Genomic DNA, 20,169 nt, shown 5'->3' on the forward strand with positions numbered 1-20,169 from the left:
ACCATTCCGAATGAGACAGCATGGGAGAGACAAGAGTGAAGGCCAAAAGAGGGCAGGCCGAGACTGGTGGATCTCGACTGGTGGATCTCTCGGCCTCAGGGTTGAATGAGACATGAGGGTAGGTGAGACAGCATGAGAGAGACAAGAGTGAAGGCCAAAAGAGGGCAGGCCGAGACTGGTGGATCTCTCGGCCTCAGGGCCGAATGAGACAGCATGGGAGAGGCCATTGGCCATGCCGAGACTGGGCCAGCTCTCGGCGATGAGACAGCATGGGAGAGGCCTTCCACGGGAGAGGCCATTGGCCATGCCGAGACTGGTGGATTCGGCCTCGGCTTGGCCGAATGAGACAGCATGGGTAAGGCCAGAATGAGACAGCATGGGTAAGGCCAGCTCTCGGCTACCAGGATTATGGGATTTGGCCAAGCCCGACTGGTGGATTCGGCCTCGGCTTAGCCGAATGAGACAGCATGGGTAAGGCCAAAGGAGGGCACAAGCGGTATCGCTGCTCTCGGCTACGAGGATTATGGGATTCGGGCAGGCCGAGAGCAGCACTCTCGGCTGCTGGGATTTGGCCATGCCGAGACTGGTGGATTCGGCCTACTGGTGGATTTGGCCGAACTGAACACCATTCGGCCTCAGGGCTGAATGAGACAGCATGGGAGAGGCCAACAAGAGTGAACGCCAAAAGAGGGCAGGCCGAGACTGGTGGAATCGGTCTCAGGGTCGAATGAGACAGCATGGGAGGTCTCATTCGGCCTTCCATGGGAGAGGCCAACAAGAGTGCAGGCCGAGACTGGTGGATTTGGCCTCAAGGCCGAATGAGACAGCATGGGAGAGACAAGAGTGAAGGCCAAAAGAGGGCAGGCCGAGACTGGTGGGGATTCGGCCTCAGAGGGCCGAATGAGACAGCATGTGAGAGGCCTTCCATGGGAGAGGCCAACAAGAGTGAAGGCCAAAGAGAGCATAAGCGGTATCGCTGCTCTCGGCTACCAGGATTATGGGATTCGGGCAGGCCGAGAGCAGCACTCTCGGCTGCTGGGATTTGGCCATGCCGAGACTGGTGGATTCGGCCTACTGGTGGATTTGGCCGAACTGAACACCATTCGGCCTCAGGGCTGAATGAGACAGCATGGGAGAAGCCAACAAGAGTGAACGCCAAAAGAGGGCAGGCCGAGACTGGTGGATTCGGCCTCAGGGTCGAATGAGACAGCATGGGAGGTCTCATTCGGCCTTCCATGGGAGAGGCCAACACGCCAAAAGAGGGCAGGCCGAGACTGGTGGATTCGGCCTCAGAGGGCCGAATGAGACAGCATGTGAGAGGCCTTCCATGGGAGAGGCTAACAAGAGTGAAGGCCAAAGAGAGCATAAGCGGTATCGCTGCTCTCGGCTACCAGGATTGTGGGATTCGGGCAGGCCGAGAGCAGCACTCTCGGCTGCTGGGATTTGGCCATGCCGAGACTGGTGGATTTGGCCGAACTGAACACCATTCGGCCTCAGGGCCGAATGAGACGGCATGGGAGAGGTCAACAAGAGTGAAGGCCAAAAGAGGGCAGGCCGAGACTAGTGGATTCGGCCTCAGGGCCGAATGAGACAGCATGGGAGATCTCATTCGGCCTTCCATGGGAGAGGTCAACAAGAGTGAAAGCCAAAAGAGGGCAGGCCAAGACTGGTGGATTCGGCCTCAGGGCCGAATGAGACAGCATGGGAGAGACAAGAGTGAAGGCCAAAAGAGGGCAGGCCGAAACTTCAATAGTCGGAGGACTAGAATTTGACTAGTCAATCAAGGTCAAAGGGTTGTACCTTATGCTTAGTGGATTGTTCCCTTGTTTCCTTGTCCTCCCAACTTTAGTAAGGGCAAAGATGTCTTTCTACCTAAAGTTTGTGCTTCAAGCTAACCTAGCAACATCTCTTCATTTCATCCACAAACAATCTAAACACAAAACCTCCATCTTCTCTCTAAGAATTTAGGTAGCTTCTTCTCCAAGCCAAAATTGGGCATTGCGAGATAGTTTCCCACTTCAATTTGTTGTGTGATTTGAATGCTCTCTTTGTCAACAAATCCCTCAAGTAGTTAATATGATTGGCTTAATTATATTTTTTTAATCTTTTCATGGTATTAATAAAATACTTGGTAAATAAATATATAGCATTATTTTGTATTATAACTTTGATATTTAATTAAAAAATAGTGCACAAAAAAGATAATAGACAATGTAGTGAATATAATTAATTGATGAATTTGAATGTAAAGAATTTTGACATTGGAGAAAAATAAAGACAATATAACTAATGAAATTATTTCTCTTAATTAATTTATTGATAATGAATAATTTTTTTTGAATAAAGACATTTTAGGGACAATGTAGCGTCAAATTTGAATGTAAAGAATTTTTATATTGGAGAAAAATAAAGATAATATAACTAATGAAATAATTTCATTTAATTTATTGACAATAAATAATTTTTTGAATAAAGGCATTGTAGACACATAATTCTAAATTAAAGAAATGCATATTTATTATTTTTTGTTGTAGCTACTAAATTAATCCTTATTATATAATTTAATAAGAGTAAAATAGAGTACTAATTATGCCAACTTTGATTGGGATGTGGTTCGAACCTAAGACCTTTCTTATTGAAAACAATGATTAAGTTAACGGTGAACTAACATAAATTAATGGAGAAGATAATATTTAGAAGAAAAGTTCACAAATAATCATTTAATTAAGGATAAATTAGAAAATTTCAAGGGAAAATTAAAATCTGATCAATCTGAGCCATTCATTTGATTAAAAAATTTAACCTATCATTTTTTCTACCCCTTATAGGCGTAACTCTATTTGGCTATATATATATATATATATATATATATATATATATATATATATATATATATATATATATATATATATGAGAAGTTCATACATAGGTAATTGAATGTCGATGTTGTTTATTTAAATATGTAACTCAAAGTATATGAATACAAGATAATATAAGATATTCATTAGAATTGTCAAATAAATCTTTGCAACTTTATAAAATCGATAGTCTAACTACTTAGTCTAAAAACAGTAGTCTACCCCTTATAGGCTTTTGGAAAAATTATGGGAAAAAGATGAGCTTTTGTCCCACATTGGTTTAGGAAGAGGATTTGCACGACTATTTATACAAGAGTCTTTCTAAAACTTATTGAATTGTATAGCATAGAGGTTCTCTCTTGCTCTGGGGGGTGCAAATCAAATCCCAAATTGAGCTTGAGAAGTCTTGATTCAAGCTTGAACTTGTGTACGACTGGCCTTGCATTCGAGCATAAGTGGTATCGCTACTCTCGGCTACCAGGATTATGGGATTTGGCCATGCCGAGACTGGTGGATTCGGCTTCGGCTTGGCCGAATGAGACAGCATGGGTAAGGCCAAGAGAAGGCTAATGACACCGCATGGGAGAGGCCGGGCCATTGGCCATGCCGAGACAAGGCCAAAAGAGGGCATGCTAATGACACAGCATGGGAGAGGCCAGCATCGGCTACCAGGATTATGGGATTTGGCCATGCCGAGACTGGTGGATTCGGCCTCGGTTTGGCCGAATAAAGACAGCATGGGTAAGGCCAGCTCTCGGCTACCAGGATTATGGGATTTGGCCATGCCGAGACTGGTGGATTCGGCCCCGGCTTGGCCGAATGAGGGCAGGCTAATGACACAGCATGGCAGCTCTCGGCTACCAGGATTATGGGATTTGGCCAGGCCGAGACTGGTGGATTCGGCCCCGGCTTGGCCGAATGAGACAGCATGGGTAAGCCCAAAAAAGGGCATAAGCGGTATCGCTGCTCTCGGCTACCAGGATTATGGGATTCGGGCAGGCCGAGAGCAGCACTCTTGGCTTGCTGGGATTTGGCCGAACTGAACACCATTCGACCTCAGTGCCGAATGAGACAGCATGGGAGAGGCCAAAAGAGGGCAGGCCGAGACTAGTGGATTCGGCCCCGGCTTGGCCGAATGAGACAGCATGGGTAAGGCCAAAAGAGGGCATTAGCGGTATCGCTGCTCTCGGCTACCAGGATTATGGGATTCGGGCAGGCCGAGAGCAGCACTCTTGGCTGCTGGGATTTGGCCATGCCGAGACTGGTGGATTTGGCCGAACTGAACACCATTCGACCTCAGTGCCGAATGAGACAGCATGGGAGAGGCCAAAAGAGGGCAGGCCGAGACTGGTGGATTCGGCCTCAGGGCCGAATGAGACAGCATGGGAGGTCTCATTCGGCCTTCCATGGGAGATGCCAACAAGAGCTAGTGAAGGCCGAAAGAGGGCAGGCCGAGACTGGTGGATTCGGCCTCAGGGCCGAATGAGACAGCATGGGAGACGCCTTCCATGGGAGAGGCCAACAAGAGTGAAGGCCAAAAGAGGGCATAAGCAGTATCGCTGCTCTCGGATACCAGGATTATGGGATTCGGGCAGGCCGAGAGCAGCACACTCTCGGCTGCTGGGATTTGGCCATGCCGAGACTGGTGGATTCGGCCTACTGGTGGATTTGGCCGAACTGAACACCATTCGGCCTCAGGGCCGAATGAGACAGCATGGGAGAGGTCAACAAGAGTGAAGGCCAAAAGAGGGCAGGCCGAGACTAGTGGATTCGGCCTCAGGGCCGAATGAGACAGCATGGGAGATCTCATTCGGCCTTCCATGGGAGAGGTCAACAAGAGTGAAGGCCAAAAGAGGGCAGGCCGAGACTGGTGGATTCGGCCTCAGGGCCGAATGAGACAGCATGGGAGAGACAAGAGTGAAGGCCAAAAGAGGGCAGGCCGAGACTGGTGGATTCGGCCTCAGGGCCGAATGAGACAGCATGGGAGAGGCCTTCCATGGGAGAGGCCAACAAAGAGTGAAGGCTAAAAGAGGGCAGGCCGAAACTGGTGGATTCGGCCTCAGGGCCGTATGAGACAGCATGGGAGAGGCCAACAGACCAGCAGTGTGGGATTAAATTCAACAATTACAGAATTAATCTCTATTAAATTTCCAATTTTAAAATTTGAATTTAAGTCACACATAATGGCCTTGTTGTTTCAGATGTTACAAAACGTGTATTGAATGCCATCATGAATGCTATTGAGTACCCCATCTCCTATATAAGCATGAGTTGAGCAGGTGATTTTTGTGAACAAGGAACACACACAAAGAAATTCTGGTTTTGTTCTCAAAACTCTGCTCCTACTCCTTTCTTGAACTGTGTTCTGCCCGTGCTCTAGTTTGTCGGGTTCTTCGTTTGGGTGCTCAAACGTTGAACCGTAGTACGTTTTATCTTGTGAAACCTGGGCTACAACGCTCGTAGCACTTTTGGGAGGTAGCAAATAAAGTTTTAAGGAAAGAGTGTTTCGTTCGACTCGTACTAACCCTCTTTCTTCATATTCTCTTCTTTCGGTTCATGGGATTATGATTTTAAACAACATATCCTTACTCCTTTCTTGGTTGGAACTATAATCTGGAGGATTATAAATACCATTTTTGGTTGATATATATATATATATATATATATATATATATATATATATATATATATATATATATACTTGTGTTTTTTATGCGCGATGCGCAAAAAATATGTGCCCAATATTAATACATTATATTAAAATTTTAAATTTATTTAGATTTTAGATATTTAAATTATTCTAAATAATAATAATAATAATAATAATAATAATAATAATAATAATAATAATAATAATAATAATAATAATGTAAATCATTTTTATAAATTTGATATTTATATTTTATGTAATAATTAACATATAACTCAAATATATAATGTTTATACATTATTATTAATGAAGAAGATAAGAAAATATATGGTGGATGCATGTGTATGGTAACAATAGTGGAAAAGATAACGGAAGTTATAGCGGTAAGAGTATGTTTGTCCAAAATATTTTAATGTACAACCTTTATAGCATAATGTACAAAAAAAAAAAAAAAAAAAAAAAAAAAAAAAAAAACTTAACGGAAAAAACGGACATAAATCAATGGTATAACTTTCATTCACACTTATTATGTTTTTAGATATATAGAAAGTACATTATTTGTGTACATAAAGTATATTATTTGAATACTAGAAGTACATTATTTTGTATAGTATCAAATAATGTATATTCATTACACAAGTAATGTGTTTTTAATATATTAAAAATGTATCTTATATTAAAAAAAAATACGTTATTTTATATAATGTATATTAAGTATACAAATAATATACTTTTAATATATTAAAAATATATTTTTTTATGCTCCACACAATAATTTGCTGGTAACATTTCCCTTGCCCCCTAAACGCACTCATCCTCCGCAATTTATGCGAAAACAGACAATGGTTTTTGAGGTTTGACAATGTGTTTCTTACGGATTTCATGCCGTAATTATAAGTTAATTAATTCATATAATCATCTGTTCCTGTAGAATTTGTACCTCCTCGTTGACTTGCAAATTATAAGTCTTTTCCCCAAACCAAGGTACTTGGGATGTTAATTTTCTGACTACTAATACATGCATACTCCCACTGCCACTTATATAAATAGCCTACATTACATATTCACCTCCAGTCCACCACCCCACAACTTATTAAACAACATATATAGTGATCTGATTGAGTGATACATGGCCACTTCTCATATATTATTTCTCTCTTTCCTTTTTCATATTCTTCTTCTTCTCGTTTCACTTCCTTTGGAGACTGCAACTTCTGGAACAACTGAGGGAAGAGCCCTTCTCAAATGGAAGAGCACCCTTGATTTCAATACTGATGTTCTTCATTCTTGGTCTATTGCTAATCTTGACAACATTTGCTGGAATTGGACAGGTATTACTTGCAACAATGCTGGAGCGGTTTATAAGATAAAGCTGGACAATTTCAATTTCTCAGGTACACTTGAAAGCCTTGATTTCATTTCATTTCCAAATCTCACCTGTTTTAGCCTCCATAATAATAGCTTTACTGGATCATATCAGTTCTGTATGCTATTGCTAACCTCTCTCAACTAGTTTTCTTGGACCTCAGTTGAACGGTTTTTTAAATTTTATACCAACAGAGATTATATTGGAATTTGGAACATAAACAAATCTCCGGTTTTTGAACCTCTGTCTAAACCGTCTTAGTGGTACTATTCCATCCGAAATAAGCCATCTTCAACAAATTACTTCTCTCTCCTTATATTTCAATTCTTTGACGGGCCAAATTCCAGAAGCAATATTCTCCAATTTGAGCAACCTTCAAAATTTTGATTGTGAGTTGAATTTGTTCCATGGCCCATTTCCAACAAGTTTACTCAAGCTATCCAAACTTAAAAGCCTTATCCTAAGTGACAACAATTTCTATGGGTCAATACCTCCTACAATTGGAAATCTAAGTTCTTTAGCCAATCTTGATCTATGGTTCAACATGTTTCAAGGAAATATTCCACAAACACTATGCAATCGTCACTCCCTTAACAATCTTTATTTATCTTACAATAAGTTTAGTTGTCTGAATCCTCAATGCCTTGGAAATATTGCCTCACTAAGACATCTTTCTCTAGATTCCAAGGTGCTGCATCAGAATATTCCTAGAATACTATGCAATATTCACTCCCTTGAAGGCCTTGATTTAAATTATTACAATTATTTTGGAGATGTAATTCCACAATGCTTGGGTAATATAACATCATTAACATATCTTTTTCTCCATTCCAACATAATGCAAGGAATGATTTCAGGAACGCTTTGCAACCTTCATTCACTTGAGGAACTATCTTTGTCTTTTGATATTTTGGGAGGTCTGGTTCCACAATGTCTAGGAAATATAACTTCACTAAGAGTTCTTTTACTCCATTCTAACACTGGGCAAGGACATATTCCAGAAGCACTTTGCAATCTTCGCTCCCTTGAGCATCTATATTTGTCCATTAATAGTTTGGGAGGCCTGATTCCACAATGTTTTGGAAATATAACCTCACTGAGATCTCTTAATCTCTACTCCAACATGTTGAAAGGAAGTATTCCAAGATCACTATGCAATCTTGGTTCCCTTGAGTGTATGGTTTTATCAAGCAATAGGTTGGAAGGTTTGATCCCACGGTGCTTTGGAAATATAACCTCACTGAGATATCTTAATCTCTACTCCAACATGTTGAAAGGAAGTATTCCAAGATCACTGTGCAATCTTGGTTCCCTTGAGTTTATGGCTTTATCAAACAATAGGTTGGAAGGTTTAATCCCATGGTGCTTTGGAAATATAACCTCACTGAGTTATCTTAATCTCTACTCCAACATGTTGAATGGAAGTATTCCAAGATCACTGTGCAATCGTGGTTCCATTGAGTTTATGAATTTATCAGACAATAGTTTGGAAGGTTTGATCCCATGGTGCTTTGGAAATATATCCTCACTAACAAATCTTTATCTCTACTCCAACATGTTGAAAGGAAGTATTCCAGGATCACTGTGCAATCTTCATTCCCTTGAGAATATGAGTTTATCAGACAATAGTTTGGAAGGTTTGATCCCATGGTGCCTTGGAAATATATCCTCACTAAGATATATTGATCTTAGCTCCAACAACCTGCAAGGAAGTATTCCAGGATCACTATGCAATCTTCAACCATCTCTTGAAGTGCTTATTTTATCGAACAACAATTTGGATGACTCAATTCCTCAATGCCTGGGAAAGTTGAAATTTTTGACAACTTTAATTGTTTTTAATAACAAGCTTGGAGGCGTGTTAGCTCCAACTCTAGTTCCTGCAATTAGTAATGGCACAGATCAAACAACAAATACAAGTTTGATTTATGGAATTGAGACATGGTTGTGCAGTTTGAGTTCCTTGAAATTTCTTGATCTATCAGACAACAATTTACATGGTCCACTACCTCAATGTTTAGTGAACTTTAGCAAAGAACTTACTGTTATTAATTTAGCAAGAAATCATTTTCAGGGGTTTATTCAAGGAGTTTGCAGGACCGGAAACATCTTGGAGTATTTCAATTTGAATGACAATCAATTGGGAGGCCCATTGCCTCGAGGTTTGAGAAATTGCAAAAAGCTTAAATTTCTAGATCTTGGAAACAATAGGTTTCATGATTCATTCCCTCATTGGTTAGATACTCTTCTTGATTTGCGTGTTTTTGTGTTGAGATCTAATCATTTTTATGGTGAAATAAGCACTTCTAATACTACATTTCCATTCCTAAAGCTACATATATTTGATATCTCACACAATGAGTTTAATGGTCCTTTGCCAAGGTATTATATGGAAAACTTTGAAGCCATGCAGAGTGAAAATGATGATGAAAGGTTATCATCTTATGAATCTTCAATAAGCCTAGTGTGGAAAGGAGTAGAGCGTCAAGTGGTGCACTATAATATTTGCACATCCCTTGATTTATCCAATAACTACTTCCACGGTGAGATTCCAAAATCTTTAGGCAAGTTAAGTTTCATTCGATTTCTCAATCTCTCACACAACCATCTCACTGGTTCCATTCCACCATCATTGGGAAATCTGAAAATTCTTGAGGCACTAGATCTATCATCGAACAAACTAGTGGGCGAGATTCCAGATTTGCTTTCAAAATCTTTGAAATGTCTTGCTGTACTGAATCTTTCTTATAATAATCTTTCTGGTCCTATACCTCATGGCCTACAGTTTAACACCTTTGGCAACAATTCCTATTTAGAAAACCCGGCTCTGTGTGGATTTCCACTAACTTTGAAATGCCAGTACAGAGGTGAAGGGAAAGCACCAGCTGTGGAGGATTCACAAATTTTTTGGAGTGGATTTGGTTGGAGAAGTGTTGTTATTGGATATAGTTGTGGCATGCCATTTGGTATCTTCATAGGATATCTCATATTCAAGTTTCGAAAACCACAGTGGCTTATAAGGTTAATACTTGGGAATTGATAGTGGGAGTGCAAGAGTCAAGAGGATGGTGAGATGAATTGAAGCAATGCAGCAGTCTTAGTCTGTGACCCATTGTGGTTTTCTTTGTCTGTTTTTACAGTTTTTGTTGTCTTTATTTTCATGCCATGGCTGTGTGATTGTTGTAGTGTTTGGTTTCTAACTATTTTTCACCTAGTAAAAGTTCAAATTGGACTTTGTATTCTACCTAGAAGTTGTAGCTCTTTCAATTAACTTTTTAATGCCGCTTGAATCACTTAATTTAGATATTTCTACATTGAGATATGATTAAAATACCGAGATGCCGCATGAAAGAAGAAAACATAACAAAGTTTCTCACGCAGATAGTCACAGTCATGAGCATTAGCATGAGTCTTGATCTTCACTATAAAATTGCATTTTTCTTCATTTCCCTAGCTTGCTCCTTTGAGTCCCTGGTCATGTCATGATACATCTTACTCGCTCTTCTTCACTTTCTTAACTTCCCATATGAGTCTTGAAACATATCTTTATGGTAAGATAAGATGACTTTAAACCGCATTCACTTTAGCTACAATTTACATGATTTTACCATCAATGCCCCAGATCACCCTAATGACACAAAGGAATTAAATATGCACATATTTTGCTTCCAATTAACACAGAATCATGTGTTTGATGCCAAATATACACATAAAGTAGTAAGAATTGTCACTCATCAAATGGACAAAAATAATATTAAAATACAAATTAATTTGATATTTTAAAAATAATACTCTAAATCAATTAATAACTTTAAATAAAGTATAATTTTTTTAATGAAAGGTTTAGCCATGTCGATGTATAAACTAGTCAATCCTTCCTCTTATTTTCTTAACCATTAATTACTCAATTTTGTGATTTTTGTCCAATTCCTGACATTGACATCTTCAATTAATTTATATTATTCTTTTTCTTCCCCTGAGTTCATCAACTTTATTGTTTTTTTTTTTTTTGGGTATTAAAAATAGTTTTTGATCAAGAGAAAAGAAATCTGCAAAAATGAATTTTGTTAGTATATATAAAATTTAATTGTTATTCATATTCTATTGATTACTCATAGTCCATAAATTTTCATGGCTTAAAATTTAAGTGAGTTAATACCTAAAATATCCTCGATTATAATGGGTTTTCTCAATATCGTCCTAAACGACTTTGATGACCTAATGTAATCCTTGACGTTTATGTTTGTGCTTAATTTAGTCATCCGTTTGTTATTCCGTCCACTTGTTGTTAAATAGAGCTGAGGGACAATTCAATAATTTCAATATTAGCATCTCTTTACTCCTAGACCTACGAAGTGCGAATCCCTATTTCTTTTACGAATTACTCCCAAAATTACTCTAAACTTGCGAATATAAAACTTGATTTGCAGGTCTGGGAGTAATTCGTAAAAGAAAGAGAGATTTCACACTTTGCAAGGTTGAGAGTAAAGAGAGACCAATTTGGTCACCAAAGTCGTTTAGGACTAGTTTGTCTCTTTATTTAACACTAATTTGACAGAATAACAAACGAATGACTAAATTGAGCAAAAATACAAAAGTCAATGACTACATTTGGTTATCAAAATCGTTTAGGACGAAATTGAGAAAAACTACTATAGTCGAAAGACCATTTTGGGTATTAACTCAAATATAATTCTATTTTGTCCAGTGGTCAAACATTTTATATAAGTTACAATTTTTGCTTAGTGGGCAACTCGCATTTCTTACTCCATTTTTTAAACATATTCTACGTGTCATGTTTTGATTGCCTAATAAAAAGGGATAGACCATAATTTTACATTGACGACCAAGTCAAGGGGTCATGTTTTTTAAATAAAATGTTTTGTTAGTTAGTACTCCGTATTATATATATCCATGACCCATGTCCAGTGGTTTCCATTGACGACCAAGTCAAGTGACAAAGTGTGGAATAAAAGTATTTATGTTCTTATTTTCTAACCCATTTTTTTTTTTTAATATTATTGGTTCTATTACAAGGTAGTATCTGTTATATACTTTCTCTAACTAGTGCAGTTCAAAGAGTCAATACCTCACCATTGGAGTTCGATTTTGTGACCTTCCCTCAAGGAGAGCCAAAGAGGTGTCATCTGAGCACAAGGTGCTTGACATTTTCTAACCCATTAATCAATCAAACTTTACATATTCAGAACACTAGATGCATAGACGGAGCCAGAGGGGGGGGGGGGGGGGGGCGGGGGGTCAGCTGCCCCCCCTCACCCCATCCCACCCCTACCCTATATTGTATATAATATGTATATGTAGTACATTATTCATATAAGTATTATAAAACAGATTATGTAAACAAAAGTTGTGATAGACAAGGTTGTAGCTAACATGTATAAGTTTCACAATGGCCTGGGTTCGAGTCTTTGCATTTACAATGTCACAATCTTCTTCATTTTTTTGATTAACACAATTAAATTTTGGCATGATATATATGAATTCCATTATAACTTTCTTTATATTAATAATGGAATGTGTAATTTATAATGTGTTTTATATTCGAATTGTTTTATAAAATTAATTATGTTTCATATTTTGTTATAAATATTTTTATAAAGTTTTAATATGTTTTATTTTTCGCTATATCCAACAATATTTATTGTTATACTTTTTAAGTATTTCATTTCTTTAAACTTTCTCTTTTATTTTGATTTTTTTCCCTCACTAAAAAAAATTTCTGAATCCGCCATTGAATCCATCCTTACTTCTTTGTCCCCCCTCAACATATTTTCTGGCTCCGTCCCTGAGTCTAGATGTGTGTTTGGTTCGCACATGGGAATTGGAATCGAAATGAGAATTAAATATTTGGTAATGGTAATGAGTTTTGGTGAAATTATTTTGCATATATGTTTGGTAGTAGGGTGGAATTGGAATGATTACCAATATTACTTTTTGGTTATGTATGATCCTATAATGGGAATAAATGTTTTAAAAATACAAGAACAAAAAATCAAGACAATTTATTATATTATAAAGACATCCAAAGCACTAATCCAAACTTAAAATAAAATTACCAATCAGGAGGAGGAATAATGGAATGAAACCCTTATTTTATTAGGGGATGAATTTTCTAATTAATGGGGGTAATCAAATCTCATAGTAGTGTTATAGAAACCTGTCAACTAAATAATAACAATGACTTTGATTTCCATTCCTGATAGCTAAATCCATGAACCAAACACATCTTAGATTTCTACCTAATGACTAGTAACAGTGCCCGTCGCACTTTTATATATTAAAAGTAGAAATGTATTAAAGATGGTTCATATTTCATGGTCCATGTTGCTACAAAGATCATGATCCAGAGTAGAATTTTCCAAGTGGGTGAATAACTTCTACAAAGCGTATCGTTTTTCCATTCACGATAATTTAACTTCAAGTCACACTTTAGTGAGACGGGTCAAATCACCATGCAAATGTTATACTTATATGTTCAAATATAATATTGATCAGGAATAAAATATTTGTTACTTATAAGCGAAAAAGTAATACTTTTGAGAAAAAATGTACTCCGTAATACTTTTACATTTTGATATAAAAGTATTATTATATTTTTCATCAAAAGTATTACATTTTCTGTAATAAGTCATGTTGACAACTATTTGTTACTTATAAGGGAAAATATAATATTTTTAAATCAAAACATAAAAATATTACATTTTCCCATTTAAGTAATAAGCACTTTATTCATAATTAGTATTACAATTTTGCATATAAATATTACATTTTCATCTTAACCCGACTCATCCCACGGAGAGACAGTCTCATACAAGTTTTTACCTTTAATTTCTTGGACTCTGTCTCTGTTTTCTTGGATTCTAGATGGGAAAAATAATAGAAATAAAATCAAGAGATCAGATAACACAGCCTTTATTGATTGGAGATGTCCATTGCATGTCCGGTGGATTAATAACTTCCACAAAACTAGTCAATCCTTCCTCTTATTTTCTTGACCATTAATTACTCAATTTTGTGATTTTTGTCCAATTCCTGATATTGACATCTTCAATTACTTTATATTATTCTTTTTCTTCCTCAGAGTTCATCAGCTTTATTGTATTTTTTTTTTTCTTGTTGGGTATTAAAAATAGTTTTTGATCAAGAGAAAAGAAATCTGCCAAAATGAATTTTGTTAGTTAGTATAATATTTATCTGATATTCATATTCTATTGATCTTTTGTTTACTCCATAGACCATAAACTTTCATGGCATATTGAATTTATTATGATACTAATTTTTTACACACATTGCGCGAATGAGATAATGCCCAATGTTTATTTTTAAATAAGTACTTCAAAGTATATCAATACAAGATTATATAGAAGATGTTCATGTATATGTAATTGAATTTTGAATTTGTTTATTTAAATCGGTAGTTCAAAGTATATGAATGCAACATAATATATGAGAGATTTATTATAATTGTCACAAAAATAAATGTTTGCAATTTTGTGAAAACGCTAGTCTAAACACTTAGTCTAAAAATGATAGTCTAACTAAATACTACTTTTGGTTTGAATTTGTCTAAGCCTTTTTTAATTCTTTTTCTTGTAGCATTGTCATTGTCTTAATTTTCAGTACTTTTTTTCTTTTATTTTTATTTATTATTGGTAATGTGTCATGTGCAATTGGGTTACTGGTGATAGTATAGAGGGATGTGTCATGCAATGAGATTATGGTGTACAAAGTTGTGGATTTGCCTCGTTTTGTTTGTATACATGACTGGGATCTTAGTTGTACTATGAACTGTTGATCTTGCAAGCGTTTGTTGATATTTGGCAGTGATAGTTTTTTCCCTACACGTTTCATGTGTTGTGAGATGTGTGTGTACATTCTAATGTGAAAGTATTGAACAAAATATTAATATTTATTACGGAGTATATTTGTAGAAGGTTAATAAGTAGTACCTTTTGTTCTAGTTTCATAACATGTTTACTTGATAGTAACAACAATGACTTTGCAGGTAATATGAATACTGATGCCGTAATATGTCCAGTTTAATCAACAGTTTCCACATCCATTTTGCACCTATTCATTTTGAAGTTAATATTTTTGGAATTAGTATGAATTAGTGTACTACTTGATTTTGTGTGTGCATGTGTGTGTGTTTTTTTTTTTTTTTTTTTTATTGAATTGATATTAACTTTCGAGTTAAATTGTTTTTCATTTTGTGCATAAGTTTTTTTTTTTTTTTTTTTTTTTTAGTGATTACATCCTATATAGTATATACCAAGTATTTTTGTTGTAAAGGTTGATGTTGATTTTGCCTGTAATCTAAGCAGGTTGAGTATAGAGGATGAAATGAATAGTAAATTTATATTAGTTTTTTTTTTTTTAGGTTTGTCAAATTGATTGCAGCATTGTTGTAGTCTCAGCATCTTTTCAGTGCATCAAGTGTGTTACGATGTTCTATTGCCTACATTGACAGTTTTAATAATGAGTTTTAAATGTAGCTACATAAGATAATGATATAATTAACATTTACATATTATTAACATAAAAGCATAACAATCCTTTAGGTGTTCTGCATAGGGTTCATTTGGTTCAACCATTATTGTGTAAATGATTTATCGTAGATAAAGAAATCCCTAGTTTAAGTAATAAGATTAGATAAAGTAGTCAAAATTTGAATATTTTAAATATGATGTAGTCCAAAGATATTACGTGGTAGTTTTATGATTCAATTTGTTGGGTAATTTGAATACCCTCTTTGTCAACAAATCCCTCGAGTAGTTAATATGATTGACTTCAAACTATTTTTATTTTTATTTTTTCATGGTATTAATAAAATACTTGGTAAATAAATATATAACATTATTTTGTATTATAACTTTGATATTTAATTACAAGATTACAAGATAGTGTAAAAAGAAGATAATGGACAATGTAATGAATATCAATTGATGAATTCGTATATAAAGAATCTTTGCATTGGATAAAATAAAAGACAATATAACTAATGAAATTATTTGTCCTATTTAATTATTGATAATGAATAATTTTTTTTTAATAAAGACATTGTAGACACATAATTTTAAATTAAAGAAATTCATATGCATCATTTTTTGTTTTAACTACTAATTTATTAAATTTAACAAGAGTAAAATAGAGTGAGGAACTTAATTATACCAACTTTGATTGGAATGAGGTTCTAACCTAAGACCTTTCTTATTGAAATCAATTAGTAAGTTAATAATTAAGGATAAATTTGGAAATCTCAATGAAAAATTAAAATCTAAATAATCTGAACCATTCACTCCATTTAATAATTTGAGAGATATTTTTTTTCTACCAATTATAGGCCTTGAAATTAATGAGTAAGTTAATAATTAAGGATAAATTTGGAAATCTCAAGGAAAAATTAAAATCTGAATAATCTGAACCATTCATTTCATTTAATAATTTGACGGACATTTTTTTTTCTACCCATTATAGGCCTAATTTTATTGGTTCTTATTAGTATATATATACTAGTTTTACGCGCACATTGCGCGAATGAGTTAATACCAATGTTTATAATTAAATAAATATTTAAAAGTATATCAATGCAAAATTATATATGAGAAGTTCATACATAAGTAATTTAATGTCAAATTTGTTTATTTAAATATGTAACTCCTAATATATGAATACAAGATAATATAGGATCTGAGATTCATTATAATTGTCGCTAAACTTTTTTAAAATAGAGATCAATAAATGAATCAACGGTACCAGTCCTTTAGGTGTTTTGCTCGGTGTTCATTTAGTTCAACCATTATTGTTGAATAAATTATTATGGATAAAGAAATTCCTAATTTAGGGAATTTAGATGAAGAAGTAAAAATTTAAATTTTTTAAATATAATGTAACCCAAAGATATTGGACAGTTGGTAAATATGATGTAACCCAAAGATCAAAATGCTAAAGAAAGTGTTTGGTTATTCAACAGTTTGGGGCAACAATTTGTTCCAAACCACTAAAATTACAAAACTGCAATTTACAATATTTTCACTTAGCGTTTTTTAGAATGATTTTCCCAAAACACCTATATATTTATAAATAATAAAAAAAAAAGTTAGAATTGTAGAACCATTTCGACTCCTTGAGTAACAAGAGTCAATTTCGCTGGATCATTGCTTTCCCATCAACGGATGGGCAGACTTATTTTTAAATTGGAGCCTTAAGGCTCCTTTATAGGAACCTCAAGGCTCCCATGTGGCAAAACTAAGGGCAGCCGAACGTTCGGCTCCCCATATGTTTTATTATTTTTATTCTCTAAAATTTTATTTCTTTTATTAAATTACTATTATTATTATTTTTATTTTTTAAAAACAATTATTATTATTATTATTATTATTATTATTATTATTATTATTATTATTATTATTATTATTATTATTATTATTATTATTATTATTATTATTATACCCTTAGTTCATTTTACATGTTAATTAATTTAAACAGCTATTTTTTTCAAATATCTTTTTATCAACCGTTGATATAATTCACTGGTTAAATCAACTAATATAATCCGCTAACGCTAACCGCTAGCTACTGATTGCCAAACAAGGACATTGCGAGGTAGTTTTTCACTTCAATTTGTTGTGTGATTTGAATGCTCTCTTTGTCAACAAATCCCTCAAGTAGTTAATATGATTGGCTTAATTATATATATTTTTTTAATTTTTTCATGGTATTAATAAAGTACTTGGTAATTAAATAAATATATAGCATTATTTTGTATTATAACTTTGATATTTAATTAAAAAATAGTGCACAAAAAAAAAGATAATAGACAATGTAGTGAATATAATCAATTGATGAATTTGAATGTAAAGAATTTTTACATTGGAGAAAAATAAAGACAATATAACTAATGAAATTATTTCTCTTAATTAATTTATTGATAATGAATAATTTTTTTTTTTTGAATAAAGACATTGTAGGGACAATGTAGCGAATATAATTGAATTTGAATGTAAATAATTTTTATATTGGAGAAAAATAAAGACAATATAACTAATGAAATAATTTTATTTAATTTATTGATAATGAATAAGTTTTTTGAATAAAGGCACTATAGACACATAATTCCAAATTAAAGAACGGCATATTTATTATTTTTTGTTGTAGCTACTAAATTAATCCTTATTATTTAATTTAATAAGAGTAAAATAGAGTGCTAATTATGCCAACTTTGATTGGGATGAGGTTCGAACCTAAGACCTTTCTTATTAAAATCGATGATTAAGTTAACAGTGAATTAACAAAAATTAATGGAGAAGATAATATTTAATAGAAAAGTTCACAGATAATCATTTAATTAAGAATAAATTAGGAAATCTCAAGGGAAAATTAAAATCTGATCAATTTGAGCAATTCATTTGATTAAAAAATTTGACCTATCATAATTTTAACTAATTTTGTAAATTTTGTTACTTACAAATATTTTAATATTGGGCATAAGTTTTCGCGCATCGCGCGTACAAAATGCTAGTATATATATATATATATATATATATATATATATATATATATATATATATATATACATATGAGAAGTTCATACATAGGTAATTGAATGACGAAGTTGTTTATTTAAATATGTAACTCAAAGTATATGAATACAAGATAATATAAGATATAAGATATTCCTTAGAATTGTGAAATAAATCTTTGCAATTTTATAAAAATGATAGTCTAACTACCTAGTCTAAAAACGGTAGTCTAAATAAATACTACTTTTGGTTTGAATTTTTCTAAATATATTGGGCGGTTGGTAAATATGATGTAACCATTTGTGTCAAAACACTTAGTGTTTGATTATTCAGCAGTTTGGACCAACTATTTGTTCCAAACCGCTGAAAATATAAACACTGCAATTCTCAATATTTTCACTTAGCGTTTTAGAGAAAGATTTTCCTAAAACATCCATGTATTTAAAAAAAATTGTTTACTGTGGATGTGCCGTTTCGACTCTTTGAACGTCACGAGCCAGTTTGGTTGGCTCACTGCTTGCCCATCAACGGATGGGCAAGCTTAATGTTTAAATTGGAGCCTTGAGACTCCTTTTATAGGAGTCTCAAGGCTCGCATGCAACTTTTACCACCGATGTGGGAAAAGTGGCAAAACGAACACTTTTTAATTTTTTTTTATTTCTTTTATTAAATAATTGTTATTATTATGAAATATATATATATATATATATATATATATATATATATATATATATATATATATATATATATATATATATATATACCATTTAGGTCATTTTAAATGTTAATCTAAACATCTAACTTTTTTAAATATTTTTTTACCAACCGCTGATATAATTCACTAGTCAAACCTAATAATATAATATGCTATTTGCTAACTTCTAACATAATTCGTTAACGCTAACCGTTAACTGCTGATTGCCAAACTAGGACATTGCGAGGTTGTTTTCCGTTTCAATTTGTTGTGTTATTTGAATACTCTCTTTGTCAACAAATCCCCCAAGTAGTTAATATGATTGGCTTAACTATTCTTTTTTTTTTTAATGGTATTACTGTATTGAATACAAAACATTATTTTGTATTATAACTTTGATATTTTAATTAAAAAATAGTGTAAAAAAAAAAAGATAATTAACAATATTGTTGAATGTAGTATATTTCTCAAACAAATAATACCCGGAGTATCGGGTTATCGATCCACAGGGAAGTGGAGTATTAAGCATTAGCTACTAATTTATTCACGAGAAGCTAATCCTAACGAAAGACATGATGGTTGATTAATTGCAAAACTAAACAAAAGAACAAGTATGCAAGTTTGTGAAAACAATTGAGAAAGAGTGAGATTCCTGAGATTCAAGCATTTAATCACCTAGTGCCAAACTCAAGAACAATATTAAAATCTGGGTTCAACAAGTGTGAGAATGCAAAGGTGGTATAGAGTTACTCCCGTAATCTCTAACCATAGTGAATATTCACTCCCGTGATATAAACACCCAACAATAAAAGAACAAGCATTCATAATAAATCCCTAATTACTACCATCTCCCGATGTGCAACAATCAATAATTAAACTGCATAACATATTTGCCCTCTCCCAAGGTGCAACAGTTAAGTGCAATTGTGTGTGCCCTAAATTATGCCCAACTCCCGTTGTGACACAAAAGAAAGCTATGAAACAAGTAATTACGGTCGTTAACTACTAGCAACAACAATATAAAACGCAATTGCAACACAAGTTAAAATCCAAATTAT

At 34.3% G+C, this 20,169-nt stretch overlaps 1 protein-coding gene across 1 annotated transcript; it reads left to right on the plus strand.

Moving 5' to 3' along the window:
* The first annotated feature begins 6,596 nt into the window (after positions 1 to 6,596).
* LOC109169358 lies at positions 6,597 to 10,014 on the plus strand. Its single transcript, XM_019318241.1, has 2 exons — positions 6,597 to 6,839; positions 9,691 to 10,014. The coding sequence occupies exons 1-2, from the start codon at positions 6,638 to 6,640 to the stop codon at positions 9,912 to 9,914; spliced, it is 426 nt and encodes a 141-aa protein (XP_019173786.1). The 5' UTR covers positions 6,597 to 6,637; the 3' UTR covers positions 9,915 to 10,014.
* The last annotated feature ends 10,155 nt before the right edge of the window (positions 10,015 to 20,169 follow it).

This window comes from Ipomoea nil, unplaced genomic scaffold (genome assembly GCF_001879475.1).
Source record: "Ipomoea nil cultivar Tokyo-kokei standard unplaced genomic scaffold, Asagao_1.1 scaffold3314, whole genome shotgun sequence".
In the NCBI taxonomy this organism is placed as follows: Eukaryota; Viridiplantae; Streptophyta; class Magnoliopsida; order Solanales; family Convolvulaceae; genus Ipomoea; species Ipomoea nil.

Excerpts from the sequence above, each read along its gene's own strand:
- LOC109169358 (XM_019318241.1), top strand. The coding sequence starts at position 6,638 with ATGGCCACTTCTCATATATTATTTCTCTCTTTCCTTTTTCATATTCTT. Across the intron at positions 6,840-9,690 it reads CATTTGCTGGAATTGGACAG|AAAACCCGGCTCTGTGTGGA; the intron begins GTATTACTTGCA and ends ATTCCTATTTAG.